We start from the raw sequence: 13446 nt of genomic DNA, 5'->3' as shown, positions 1-13446 counted from the left end.
AAGAAAAGAAAAGAAAAGAAAAGAAAAGAAAAGAAAAGAAAAGAAAAGAAAAATAACCAGACATAGTGAATGCCACCTGACTACCCTTTTCTCAGCACTCAGCCTGGCTTAAGAGTTCTCATTTACTAGGCAATTATGCTATGTCAGGCTTGGGATGAAGCAATTTTGCCTACGTTTTCTTATTTGATCTTTAGAGAAATACTGTAAGATGAATGTTATGGGCCTATTTTAAAATTCAGGGGACAGAAACCCCTTAGGGAAATTCACTCAGGGTCAACAGCTGGGACAGCTGAACACTGCTTGGTTTGACCACAGACCATCCTCACCACTGCACCGTGAGATCCCTTTTACCCGTGTGCACCATTTTGTGGTCGCATTCAGCATTTATTCACTCTGATAGATTGTTTTAATTTTTTTTATCCCACAGTAGTATTTCTGGCAGGTATTCCAGAAGTGAGAACTCCTCTGGAATAGGGATTGCATCTACTTAGCTTCTGTTTCTCAGTGTTTGTCACAGTTTTGCCACAGTGACAAGTCTAATGAGATAGAGTTGCGTCAGAACAATGACTCGAGAGTAACTATTTTAAAATATGAACAAAGCCTGTTTTTTCGTTGTCTCTTCTTTGTTTTTGTTTCTTAAATTCCACCTATGAGTAAAATTATATGGTACTTGTTTTTCTCTGGCTGACTTATTTCACTTAGCCTTATACCTTCTAAATCCACTCATGTTGTAAATGTCAAGATTTCACTCTTTTTTATGGCTGAGTAATATTTCATTGTGTATGTATACTACATCTTCTTTATCCATTCACCTATGGATGGACACTGGTTGCTTCCATTTCTTGGATGTTGTAATTAATGCTGCAATAAACATAGGGGTGCACATATATTTTCAAATCAGTGTTTTGATTTTCTTTGGGTAAATATTCAGTGGTGGAATTGCTGGATCATATGGTATTTTGATTTCTATTTTTTTGAGGAAGCTCTATGCTGTTTTTCACAGTGGCAACACCAGCTTGCATTTCCACAAACAGTGAAATAGGTGAAGGGATAAGAGTACACTTCTTGTGATCAGTAATCACTTCTTGTGATTAGTTTCAGACCTGAAACTAATATCCTACTATATGTTAATTACACCTGAATTAAAAAAAAATTAATGAACAAACTTTGTTCCCCATCTGAGAGATACTGGTGTATAGTAACTAAAAATTCTTGTCTTATTTTCTTACCATGAATGTTGAATGGTAAGGCCTCTGTGGTAACCACATCTGTATAAAACAGAAGTTAAGAAAAAGATCAGAAATAAGGTGACTGAGTGGACTCCAGAACATACCGTAAAATAAAAATTTATTCCATGTCTTTCCCAGTGGCAGCTCTGGAATTTCTACATCAGGGCTTTACAGCTGAGGAAAATGTATCTTTATTTCCTCATGTGTGAAATGATAAAACCTGCCTCAAAATATTATAAGGACTAAACTAGTTTAGTGTGTGTGTGTGTGTATGTGTACACACATTAACAGAGTAGTTGGCACATAATGAGCTTTAAATACATGTTGGTTATTATTGGTATTATTCTTTTAAAGGGGGGAAAGACTGGAAGCTGTTTTTGCACAGTATTTTCCATAACTTTGAAAAATTGTTGAAAGGGGGAGAATCGTGATGATTACATAGGACGAAAGTTCTGCCTCATGCCTCCCTGTCTCCACCTTCTTGGTCCAATTCTACTTTCCTGGTAAAAATTAAAACAAAGGCATGACCGAATTCAGTTTTCTTCTTGCTTGATAGAGGGTGAGTCAATTCTTTTTTCTCTTTCAAAAGTAGCGTTTCAGAGTTGTAATAGAATTGTAGGAAATGCTGGCTCCAGTCTGAGGTGACTGGCTGAGGACGTGGATAACCAAGTGATGTAATAAATTCTAGGCCATGGTTATTTAGAATAAACATAAGCACGCAAATATATTCTCATATGTCCTTTTAAAATCTCATGAAATGCATTATAAATTGTTTTTTAACATTAAACAATTATACTTTTAAACTTTATAAATGTAAAATTATGAATTGTTTTATCAAGTTTGATAAATTAAATAGGATTTTTTATTGCAAAAATAATCTAGGTTCAATGAAGAAAAGTTGGGAAATGTGAGGAAAGCAAGAACAATATAAAAATCATCCATTATCAAACCACCCAGAGATGGGCACTTTAAACATTTTGGTATATAGCCATTTGAACTTTTAGCTACTGCATCTAAATATAGGATCGTTCGCGGTCCGTGAGTTCGAGCCCCGCGTCAGGCTCTGGGCTGATGGCTCAGAGCCTGGAGCCTGTTTCCCATTCTGTGTCTCCCTCTCTCTCTGCCCCTCCCCCGTTCATGCTCTGTCTCTCTCTGTCCCAAAAATAAATAAACGTTGGGAAAAAAAATTTAAATATAGGATCGTTGTGTTTTAAGTATGTATAAATATGTACATAGTGTTTAAAATATTATACCACAGACATGCACCGTATGCCACAGATTATTCTTCTATGACAAGATTTTTAATGGCTGTATAGAATTCCATTGTATGAAGGTACCATTGTTCAGTCATCAATCACTGACTTTGAGCATTTCTGTTATTTATGCTTATGAGAGTTATAAATCATTCTTAGATAAATATCAGTGAACTAAACTCTGTGGATGTATCTCTGCTTATACCTTTGAAACTTTCTAGTGAGAGAAATGGGGCCCAACCACAATGAAGAATGAGTGGAAAAGTGCCTCCAGACGTTCCCCAGAGAGAGTGTCACTTTGGCGCTTCAGCTAAATGCTCAAGGTTTCCTGGGGAATCTACAAAGAATTGAAAATGTCTGACATTTCTGGTCAGTCTACTCAAGGTCAGAGTACCAAGACCTGCCTCTTCCTACCAGCTGCCAGCTAATCCTTACCCCCAAATTGTGCAGGCAGGAAACATTATCCCCAAACTGTTTTCTGCAATGTTTTCCCCTCTTTTATAAATCCTATTTTCACCATGTTCTTCAACTTGGTCCAACCACCTGATTCATCACATGTATTTAAAAAAACTGCTGCTGGGGCGCCTGGGTGGCGCAGTCGGTTAAGCGTCCGACTTCAGCCAGGTCACGATCTCGCGGTCCGGGAGTTCGAGCCCCGCGTCAGGCTCTGGGCTGATGGCTCAGAGCCTGGAGCCTGTTTCCGATTCTGTGTCTCCCTCTCTCTCTGCCCCTCCCCCGTTCATGCTCTGTCTCTCTCTGTCCCAAAAATAAATAAACGTTGAAATATGTAAAAAAAATAAAAATAAAAAAATAAAATAAAATAAAAAAAACTGCTGTAGAGATTCACTACATATGATAAATGAAATACACCGCTAAGTTAATCTTCAACACTCAGGTGTGATGATTTAAAAGATAATATAAGAAAAATCATTTTAAAACAATAACCTGGTGATGGTATTTGAAGTTCCAGCAAATATTAAGATCAAAATTATGGAAAGAAATATTTTTATTGAGGATCAATGAAAGTGTGTAAAAATTATAAAAAAGGATAACTAATGAACGAACTTATCTATAGCTCTTAGTTAATGTTACATCTCCTTTATACCCTTCAGTTCAGCATAATTATTTACATGTAGGGCATTAATTTATAATTGCTTTAGGATACCAAATAGATTCTTTTGAGATGTAAAACTTGTTTCCAGGGCTGCTGGTTCCCAGGGCTAGTTCATTTTGAATTCCCTCAGCATTAGAAGAGTGCTTTGTACATAATAGGTATTCAGTGAAATACTAATAGTTATACAGTTTTTGGCCAATTTCTTATAGAGAAACAACTAGGTGAGTTTCCAGATTGCATCTAAAATGAACATAAGAAGGAAGTAAATAAGCCCTACTCAAAGTGGCAGGTACAGAATGAGTGCAAGAATATTTGAAAAACACGCATTCACAGAAGACCAACAAAATACTTTAAACATTTCAATAACATTCACATATTTTAAGCCCAAGGAAAAAAATCTAAAAGTGAGAAAGAAAACAAACCACACCCCAATTTTTAAGGGTTAAAAGTGTTAAAATGCTAAAACTTTAACCGAAGCCAGTGAGGAGTTTTCACTGTGAGCACAAATACGCCCCTCCTCCCGGCTTCCTAAGTCTTCTGCAGGACATCAGGGACTGCAGGAGTCTGGGGCCAGTGAGGGAGGTGTGCTCAGTCTAAGGGCCACGGACCCCCTCCTCTTTATGTACACCTATAAGGCCTTGTGTGATCCAGCACCGCCCCCCTTTTCTCCACACCTCATTGCTTGCCCCCAACGTTCTCTCTTCAGGTGCAAGCCACACTAAGACGCCTCTTGGTTCCTGAAATGTCCTGTACTCTTTCGATGCCCACACCTTTGCGCTTCCTCTTCCCTTTGCCAGAAATATCCCTTCCCAGCCTCGTCTTGCCTAGTTATCTGCTTTTCAGGTCTCAGTTTAATACCATTTCCTTTTGGAGGTCCTTTCTTATTTTCCCTACCTAGACCACAAACTCTACCAACTCTCCAGGGTTTGGCATGGTGTGGTAGAGTCCCAGTGAAACCTTATGATTGACTATTTGTAATCCAGATCTGTCTTACCAGGGCCATCATGGTTACAGGGAACCTTGGGTATTCATTCATTTATACATTAGTTTACAAAAGTGTTTTAGCATGTTTACAAAGAACACAACAAACAAACCAACAAACGAATAATTCATGGTCTTCACAGCAAGGAAATTCCAGTTTAGTAAAGAAATCCAAAGATTTAACCCATGTATAATAAGGTGTCTTAGGGTGGTGGGCAAGTGGGAGCACAAAGGAGACTATGGTCAATTCTCTGGGAAGGAGGAGAAGGTGGAAAGGAACGCCTCCATGAGGTGTTCTCCTCTTGAGAGAACTCTAGGATTTTGACTGTGTGGCTATTTAGGTATAGAGTCGTTAGTGTCAGCAATGTGTTGGAATTTGATACTATTAAGGGAACTGCAAGTATCTATGCCACTGAAGCACAAGATGTGAAGAGACCAATGCAGCAAACAAGGGAAACAGCTAAAGAGGTAGTGAAGTGCGATGTGGTGTGGGCTGTGGTAGGGAATTTGGACTATATCCTTAAAGCAGTGGAAAGACCATAAAGGGTTTGAACCAAATTTTCATTTGGGGAAGATCACGGTCAATAGCAGGCTGGATGATGTGGGGAAAAAAAAGCATGCCCAGAACTCATCTTAAGAGGATCCCACCTTGTGTTCAGTAGTGGCCAAGATAAGCAGTCCCCTGGGAACCCAGCCACACCTCCTCACAGAGCTTCCTTATCACTACTTTGCATTGCTTTTGGTGGAGAAGGCCTGTAGTCTAAAGGCTTAAAGGAGGAGAAAATTACAGCAAGTTGTAAAAAAATATGGCAAAGACCCAACAATAGTATCTAACATTTCTTAAAACTGGTACATTAGTGCTCTGAATTTTAAACAAAGTCAGAGGAGGAGAAAAAAGTATTTTAAATGTATAAGCAAAGTACATGTAACTTTTAAAAACTTTTTGAGGGGTGCCTGGGTGGCTCAGTCCGTTAAGCGGCCGACTTCAGCTCAGGTCACGATCTCGCAGTCCGTGAGTTCCAACCCCGCGGCGGGCTCTGGGCTGGTGGCTCAGAGCCTGGAGCCTGCTTCCGATTCTGTGTCTCCCTCTCTCTCTGCCCCTCCCCCGTTCATGCTCTGTCTCTGTCTCAAAAATAAATAAAATGTTAAAAAATAAATAAAAAAATAAAATAAAATAAAAACTTTTTGATATTGAAATGAGAAGATGCTTAGGGAAAGAGACCTCGTCAAAATAAGTCTTGAACTTTACCAAAACCATTTTAATTCTCTAGCAAATAGACTTTTTTTCTTTTCCAACAGCTAGTTCTCAGAGGAAAGGAGAGTTTAGTGGAAATTTTGTTCCGAAGAAGTAGAGGCTGAAGCCCAAAGCTCCAAATTGTAGTCAGAGTTCAGGAACATCTAACGTCAAAGGCAACACATTGTTTAGAGGAACAAAGTCCTTGAGGCAATTTCCAAAAATTGCATATACTTTATTCAAGTCCCAATTGTGAATGTTGTGTTTTACTTGCACCCTTACAAAACCTGAATGGTGGCCAAATTGATTTGAGGCTAAAAATTTCCAGTTATGTTCTTAGAAATACCTGCTTTAATTCTCCAGATTTAGTTGTTTTGATGCAATTTCTTACCACAGTCACCTAAAGTCACCAACACAGTAAGTAAATACTTACAGTAAATAAATAAACAAATGTCTTAAGAGCAACTTAATAAAAAATGCTTTTAAACTTCTTTTGCTCAATAATCAAATATCTGGAGCTGATCTATAAAATGATCTTTGTCACGGTTTTCCTTCCATTTTCAGAAAGAAAAATAGATTATCTTGTAAATATTTCAATAGTAGTTAATACTTGGGCTTGCTTAGCAGTATGAAGAGGACTCAGATATCTGTTACTAAAATACATAGTTTGCAAAAAAAAATGTCAGCTTGAAAGAAAAATAGTTCTACTCACTCACATAAATTTTTATATTTTCTAGTACTTAGTTAAATTTTACAGAACTTGCTGGTTATTCTAAGATAGATTCACATGGGACAAATTGAATAATTTTATCAAACACTTCAAATTAAATAAACTAGCCCCTGGTTGAAAATGTCACCTAGGAGAAACAAAAGAAGTATCTCTTTGTACATCCCCAGGTTCTTAAGCTACTTTCAAAATTCAAGGTAAGGAAACCAAGATCCATAATATATACCCGTAACAACCATTGGGAGTATTTTGGTGTTTACATTTGACAGCAATAGCTCTCCAGTCTATCTCGTTCTCCCACGTTCCTTGGCCCTAATCAGCTAATGGACATCTGAGGACACATGCAGTTATGCAAAGCAGCAAAATTTCTGTGAATAAGGGGATACACAGGGCTTTTTACAATAGAATCTTCAGTTAGATTGATTAGGTAGAAAGCATCCAAACAAATTTGCAACCACTGAACAACAGATGTGGTTTGCCTAAACCTCTTAGGGATGGGCTTATGAGAAAGGCCTCTCTCTTTCTCTCTCTCTCTCTCTCTCTTTGTCTCTTGTGCTCTGGGCCCCCAGATTTCTGTAAGTAAATTGGCTTTCAACAAATCTGATTGCATCATTCGCTAATGAAAGGTCAATTTAAATACTGTCCTTTTTAACTCAGAAGGTACTTTTACATTTTATATTACAAGGTCTCTTGGAACAACTAATCTGACTTCCTTACTTTACACATAAGAAATTTGATATCATAAAAATTAAATGATAAGCTCAGTTTAACACAGCTGGGAAGGAATAGAACCAAGACCTAATTCTGCTGGTTCCAATAATGTTTCCATTTCCAGATCTGTGACTGGTCAAAATCTTGTCAGCAAGATTTCTTGGATATATTAGCATATTAGCTGGTGAACATTGGGGTGCATTGTACACACACACAGAAAAGACAATTAAATTCTGGGATCCTAGGGCCAAGGAGTTTTAAAATAGTCATGTATTATTCATTTTGACTTTTTCACACCAATTGGTTGTACTAATCACATTATATCACTTAGCCCTCAGTGTCCTCTTGCTATAGCCTCTTGCTACAACCATTACTGTTCTAGTAATTTTGACACGAGGGTCATTTTTTAAATCTGTTCACTTTTCCTAGGAAGAGCACAGCCAGACTATCCCTGAAAAATCCCACTGCCATATATATGTGTATATATATTGAATATATATATATTGAATATATATATAGACTATATATAGAATATATATAGAATATATATATATTGAATATATATAGAACATATATATAGAATATATATATAGAACATATATATAGAATATATATATAGAACATATATATAGAATATATATATAGAATATATATATATGTAGAATATATATATTGAATATATATATGTAGAATATATGTATATTGAATGTATATGTAGAATATATATATATTGAATATATATATTGAATATATATAGGATATATATATTGAATATATATATATAGTATATATATATATATACTATATATATATGAGGTATTATGGAAGGTGTGTCAGCATTTGGCTACCCAATATTACACATTTCCTTAGTTGCTCTAAAAAGTATACTCTGCAGTCCTTACCCCATGCTTACTTACAATGACTCGCTGGTTGAAACTGGAAGGATGGGAAGAATTTTAGGTAGAAATGTGGAAAAGGAGGAATGAAGGTAAAGAAATAGCATGTGAAGACAAGGACATTGCAGTGCGCATTTGTGTGGAGACCAGGAGACAGGCGGCAGGCAAAGGCTGGCAAACTTCTCAGATTGACAAGAATTTAAAGTTTAAGTAGAAAATTAGCGCAAAATAAAACACAAGAGTAGCTTCAGCAAGGCCTCAAATTCCTCATTTAAAATTTTGTTTCAGTCCCCAAATACTGAAATGGCATTTGCTATGGCACTTTGTACAAAGTACATTACAGAGACTGGAACTGAATCACATAATTTTAGGTTCTGGAAGGGTATAATGAATGAATTAATATACCACCCAGAATATTAAAGATTCCAAATTTTCATGACTGTATCATCTCACACTTATAATATCTGAATTGTTCCAGAACATTCACCTCCTTTCTTTCTTACCCTCACAGCTCTGCCCTCACAGTTGTGCACTAAAACAGACTGAGACATCTGTTTATTGAGGCAGGGAACATGAGAAGGTCCCTGTCACTATTCCCAGGGTACCAAGAAGGAGGGGCAACTTGTGGGCCCAGGACACATTTAGGGATACAATGGGGAATAGAGGTTCAGTCTCCTAACACCATCCTCTGTGCTCTATCCACCAAATCACACGGCTTTCCCAAATAGTTGACGTTCTAACATGAAATGTTATTAGAAGGAATAAAAATAAAGTGCAATATTGGACAAATAGCCTGCAATTTTGCTTTATGCCAAAACTTCCAGTAGCCGAGCTCCTGTCATGATGTGATAAAGTCAAATCTTACAGCTGTTGGTTTGGGTTTGGTTCCCTCCTGACTTACAGTTGATAGAAGTCTTATCTTACGAGAGCAAACTCTTACAAGGACACATCCTGCATATGAAATGCCTTAGTTTCCAACTCAGAAAACTAAATTTTCTAAGTGCTATACATTTTTTTTTGGCACTGGATGACCATGAATATTGGTTGATACATTTATTTGTGGAAGTTTTACATAGCTAATCTGTGGTAAAACAGTGACAAAAACTCACATCCGCTGACTTCCAACCCAGTGTCTTTTCTGCCAGGCCCTATTATTTTATGCAGAATGAATGTATAAATGGGGATCTTGCCTGCCCCACCCCCACCCCCAAAAAATGTTTGGAGAAGGCTTTGGCTGTTAAGCAATAATATACTCAATTTTGCTCTTGAACCAAAGGATTGACAAACTCAATCTGGGTCAAGTTGTCATTCATTTTTCTTTTTTGGAAGGGTTTTAGTAAGCCAAAATACCCAGTTACAATTCAGAAAAAATGAGCTTGCTAAAGAACAGAGTGGTTGTTGTGACAATATTTGAGCCTAGTGTTTTGAATAGCCCTCAATATTCTGTTTGAACTTTCTGATCCCTAGCTCTTAAGGACGGGAACAGCCTGTTAACTGGTGCATTTAGCAGGTGAGCTGTCAAATGCAATGACCAGCTTCTGTTCGTCTATAGAGTGACATGCTCTGGTAGTTCCCTTGAAGCGAGGTAGTCACACTTCTGCCTTTCCTTAACTTGATAGTCTAATAGCTCCTCATTGAGTCTGACTTGAAGCTGTGGACTAGAATGACAACAGCTTCCCTCAGGAACCTTGAACTTTATAGCCTGGTTCTGTACTACCCAGCTGCTGGCCATTCTCGTTGTCCCAAATCATTGTTGAGGCAGCGGGGTTAGAGAGACAAATCAGCCTATAATCTCGGCCACTGTACGTTCTTGAGCTCAGACGGAAAGAAAGCAAGGGATGTTTGTCTACATTGTCCCAGTGAGAAAAGAGGTCAGAGTTCCAGTCCAGTCCAAGCTTTGCCACTAACTGGCTGAGGATCTGAGGAAGTCACTAAACTTATCTGAGCCTCAGTTTCTTGCTTCTAATATGAGAGTAATGGAACAGATATCCTGTAAAGAATGTCACTACTCCAGAATCATGGAAATTTATATGGCTGAGATAATAATATTCATATTTAACACATTATGTATTCACTACATGCTGGGTATCCTCTCTCGCCACCTTCAAAACCTGAGAGCATATTATTATATATTAACCATTATTTGTAGAGGAGAAAAACAAAGATCAGAAACATTGCCTAACTTGCCTAAGAGATTCAGTTGATAAATGGCAGAGCTGGGTTTTAAATTCAGATCTATTTGACTGCAGAGCTGTCTGCAAAGGTCTACTATGATCTATGCAGAATAAAAAGAATGAGAGCCCCAAGTAAGTTGCTTTGAGAGATTAAATTCTCAACAAATTATGTAACTACTCTCAAACAAGTCTTCACTTATGGCAAAGTAGGGCTAAGTGAAAAGATACAAAAATAATAACTCACCTGGTGTGTAACCTGAGGTGGGAGGGGGGTACCTCTAACACAGAAGGGCAGGGTGACATGTAGTGTCACAGCCATGTTATGGAAAGACAGATGTTTCTGGTTAGTAACGATTTGTTAGCTGAAACCTCCCTTTTTTTGAGCCAAGCATCTTTCAATCCACTTACTATGCCTATCCCAAATCCTCAGAACAAAAGAGGATCACGTATTTTAGGTGTGCTAGCTTTATTTAAAATATTGGCATTTTGGCAGCTGAACTTCCTGCACACATTAGGTTTGAACTTAAGGAGTTAGGGTGGATGAGAAAAATTCTAATTAAAAGTGAAGGGGCGCCTGGGTGGCTCAGTCAGTTAAGCATCCGACTCTTGATTTTGACTCAGGTCATGATCTCAACGATTGTGAGATGAAGCCCTGCATCGGGTGTGGAGCCTGCCTGGGAGCCGCTTTCCTTCTGCCCCTCCCGCAATGGTGCACTTGCTTGGGAAAATGAAAAAAAAAAAAAAAAAAAAAAAAAAAAGAAAATCTTATCCCAAGGTTCTCACACCACTGATACTTTCTGCCACTGGTTGAACAATGACAAATAGCAACAATAAAAACTAGATCAACATTCTCAATCCTGACTGCATATTGGAACCATCTGTGGTGCACAGGCATGAGATTCCAGTGTGCTGCCAGTGGCGGGAGCCATCGCTCCAGGCTAAATCCACATGTAGAAGCTTCATTTTCCAGGGCTTTGAGAGCTACTCTTAAATTTTCTGAGGTTCTTATGGCATCCTTATCTAGAGCTTGAACAAATTCAGAAGACAATTGGATAGTAGCCTGATTTGCTTGAGAAATACTAACATTCACAATTTTCCATATTACATGATGGTACGTCTTGTGGTTTTGTCTTAGAAAAGCCCCTCTCCCCCTGCAGTTGATTTAACTGCATGCAGTTTGCAAGGGTAAGCTCCTGAGTGTGTGAAACAGACGACAGGTGGAATGGCTCTACTGGGAAGGTGGGCAGTAAGCCTGGAGCCTCGCACCCTGTGTCCACTGACAGCTAGAGGCAGCTCCAAGGAGCTCTGCGAGAACTTAGCTAGGAAATCCTCAGTCTCAAACTGACTTTTCAAATTGCAGAATGAAATCCCTTGTGCAAGAGTTGGCAGACTTTCTGTAAAGGGACAAAGAATAAATATCTGAGGTTTTGTGGGCCACATGTAGGTCTCTGTTACAGCTCTTGTCGTTACAGTACAAAAGTAGCTATAGGCAACGTGTAAGCCAAAGCATAAATAAATAAGTGTGGCTTTGTTCCAATAATTATTGATAGACACTAACATTTTATTGATTTTATAGATTTTATTAATTTTTTTTAACTTTCATTTATTATTGAGAGGCAGAGAGAGACAGAGCATGAGCAGGGGAAGGGCAGAGAAAGGGGGAGACGCAGAATCCGAAGCAGGCTCCAGGCTCTGAGCTGTCAGCACAGAACTCGACATGGGGCTTGAACCTACGGGCCATGAGATCATGACCTGACCTGAAGTCGTTCGCTTAACAGACTGAGCCACCCAGGCACCCCGATAGGCACTAACATTTTAATTTTACATAATATTCACATGTCACAAAGTATTATTATTCTTCTGATTTTTTAAAGCACTTAAAAAAGTAAAAGCCATTGTTAACTTGCAGGCTATCCAAGACCAGTGGTGGGCTGGGTTCGGCTCCCAGGCTGTAGTTTGCTGGCTCCTGCATTACTGTATTTAGAATCTCTGGCTATGGAACTCAGTTGTCAGTATCTTATAGAGACAGTCCCTCAGATAATTCCAACATGTAGTTAAGATAGTGAATTCCTTCATTAATGGGCCTTGAAATCAATTCACTGTGTCATTACTGGCATTAAAATAGTAAATTGTACAAAATAGAAGAGACTGCATCACACATAATAAGGACACTTATTATTTTGTGCAATTTTGTTTCACATATGTTTATGTATTTGTGCACAATGACTTACAGTATACATTCGCTACGTCCTAATCACATGTGAATGTGTCCTAACGTTGATATACCTTGCTGTACCCTACCTGAATACCTGGCCTCCGGAGGGGCTGAGGGAATCAACATCCCATGACACGACTGAAATCCATTCAAAGCACCCATGAGCTGTTGCCGAGTTGGCTCCACCCTAGAACAATCCTATCCAGCTTTTATAGGGTCCCTAAAAGCAGTTACAGTTTCTAAGTGTACTGCATCATTAAAATGATTTAAGAGTTCTGAGAGAGAATTCTTAAGAACATAAAGTTAACCACTGGGATAATTACAAATAGGTTATATACATTCAAAACAGGAGGAGGATAAAAGCAAAGTGACCATAGTGTGTATGTCAAAACATCAGAAATAAATCATTAAAAAAAGAAAAGTGTGGAATAAAGGCAACAAAAGATACTACATGTCACTTGTGAGCCCATAAATGTACATAAATTAAATTTCCACATTAAAATACAAAGACCTTTAGATTGAGTCAAAATAGGATAAAAGGCACCAACAAATGTATGCTAGATCACAAGGAGCACAAACAAAACTAAAGAATGCAAAATGTGTAAAAAAAAAAAAGTGCGAAGGTATGTTAGACAAATAAAAATAAATAAAAACAGGAATCAAAGATTTAAGATTAGACAAAGTAGAATTAAAGGCAAAGACACTTAAAAAGACATGGAGGATTAATTTATACTGTTAAAGGATCTATTACACAATGATTCTTAGGTAAATATGGGCCATTATATCCCCAAAACAGAGCAACAAGAAATATAAAGCAAAAGAAGGAATTGACAGAATTACAATGGTTGTAGAACAATTTTAACAGTGATATATCAATGAAGCAAAAACAAAACAAAACAAAACAAAACAAAA

The 13446-nt window shown here is 37.9% G+C and overlaps 1 protein-coding gene across 1 annotated transcript in view; it reads right to left on the bottom strand.

Annotated features, from left to right (window-relative positions):
* Nucleotides 1-13446, bottom strand: part of GYPA (glycophorin A (MNS blood group)) — a 37825-nt gene that overhangs the window by 12161 nt on the left and 12218 nt on the right. Inside the window, exon 3 of the mRNA XM_040473093.1 lies at nucleotides 1230-1268. Within this exon, the coding sequence (XP_040329027.1) occupies nucleotides 1230-1268 (39 nt within the window). The remainder of the gene's footprint in view (nucleotides 1-1229; nucleotides 1269-13446) is intronic.

The sequence above is a fragment of the Herpailurus yagouaroundi genome, unplaced genomic scaffold, assembly GCF_014898765.1.
Source record: "Herpailurus yagouaroundi ecotype Mexico unplaced genomic scaffold, PumYag 28, whole genome shotgun sequence".
NCBI classification, from domain to species: domain Eukaryota; kingdom Metazoa; phylum Chordata; class Mammalia; order Carnivora; family Felidae; genus Herpailurus; species Herpailurus yagouaroundi.
The sequence above is the reverse complement of the archived record's forward strand: the minus strand, read 5'-3'. Positions and strand labels throughout refer to the sequence as shown.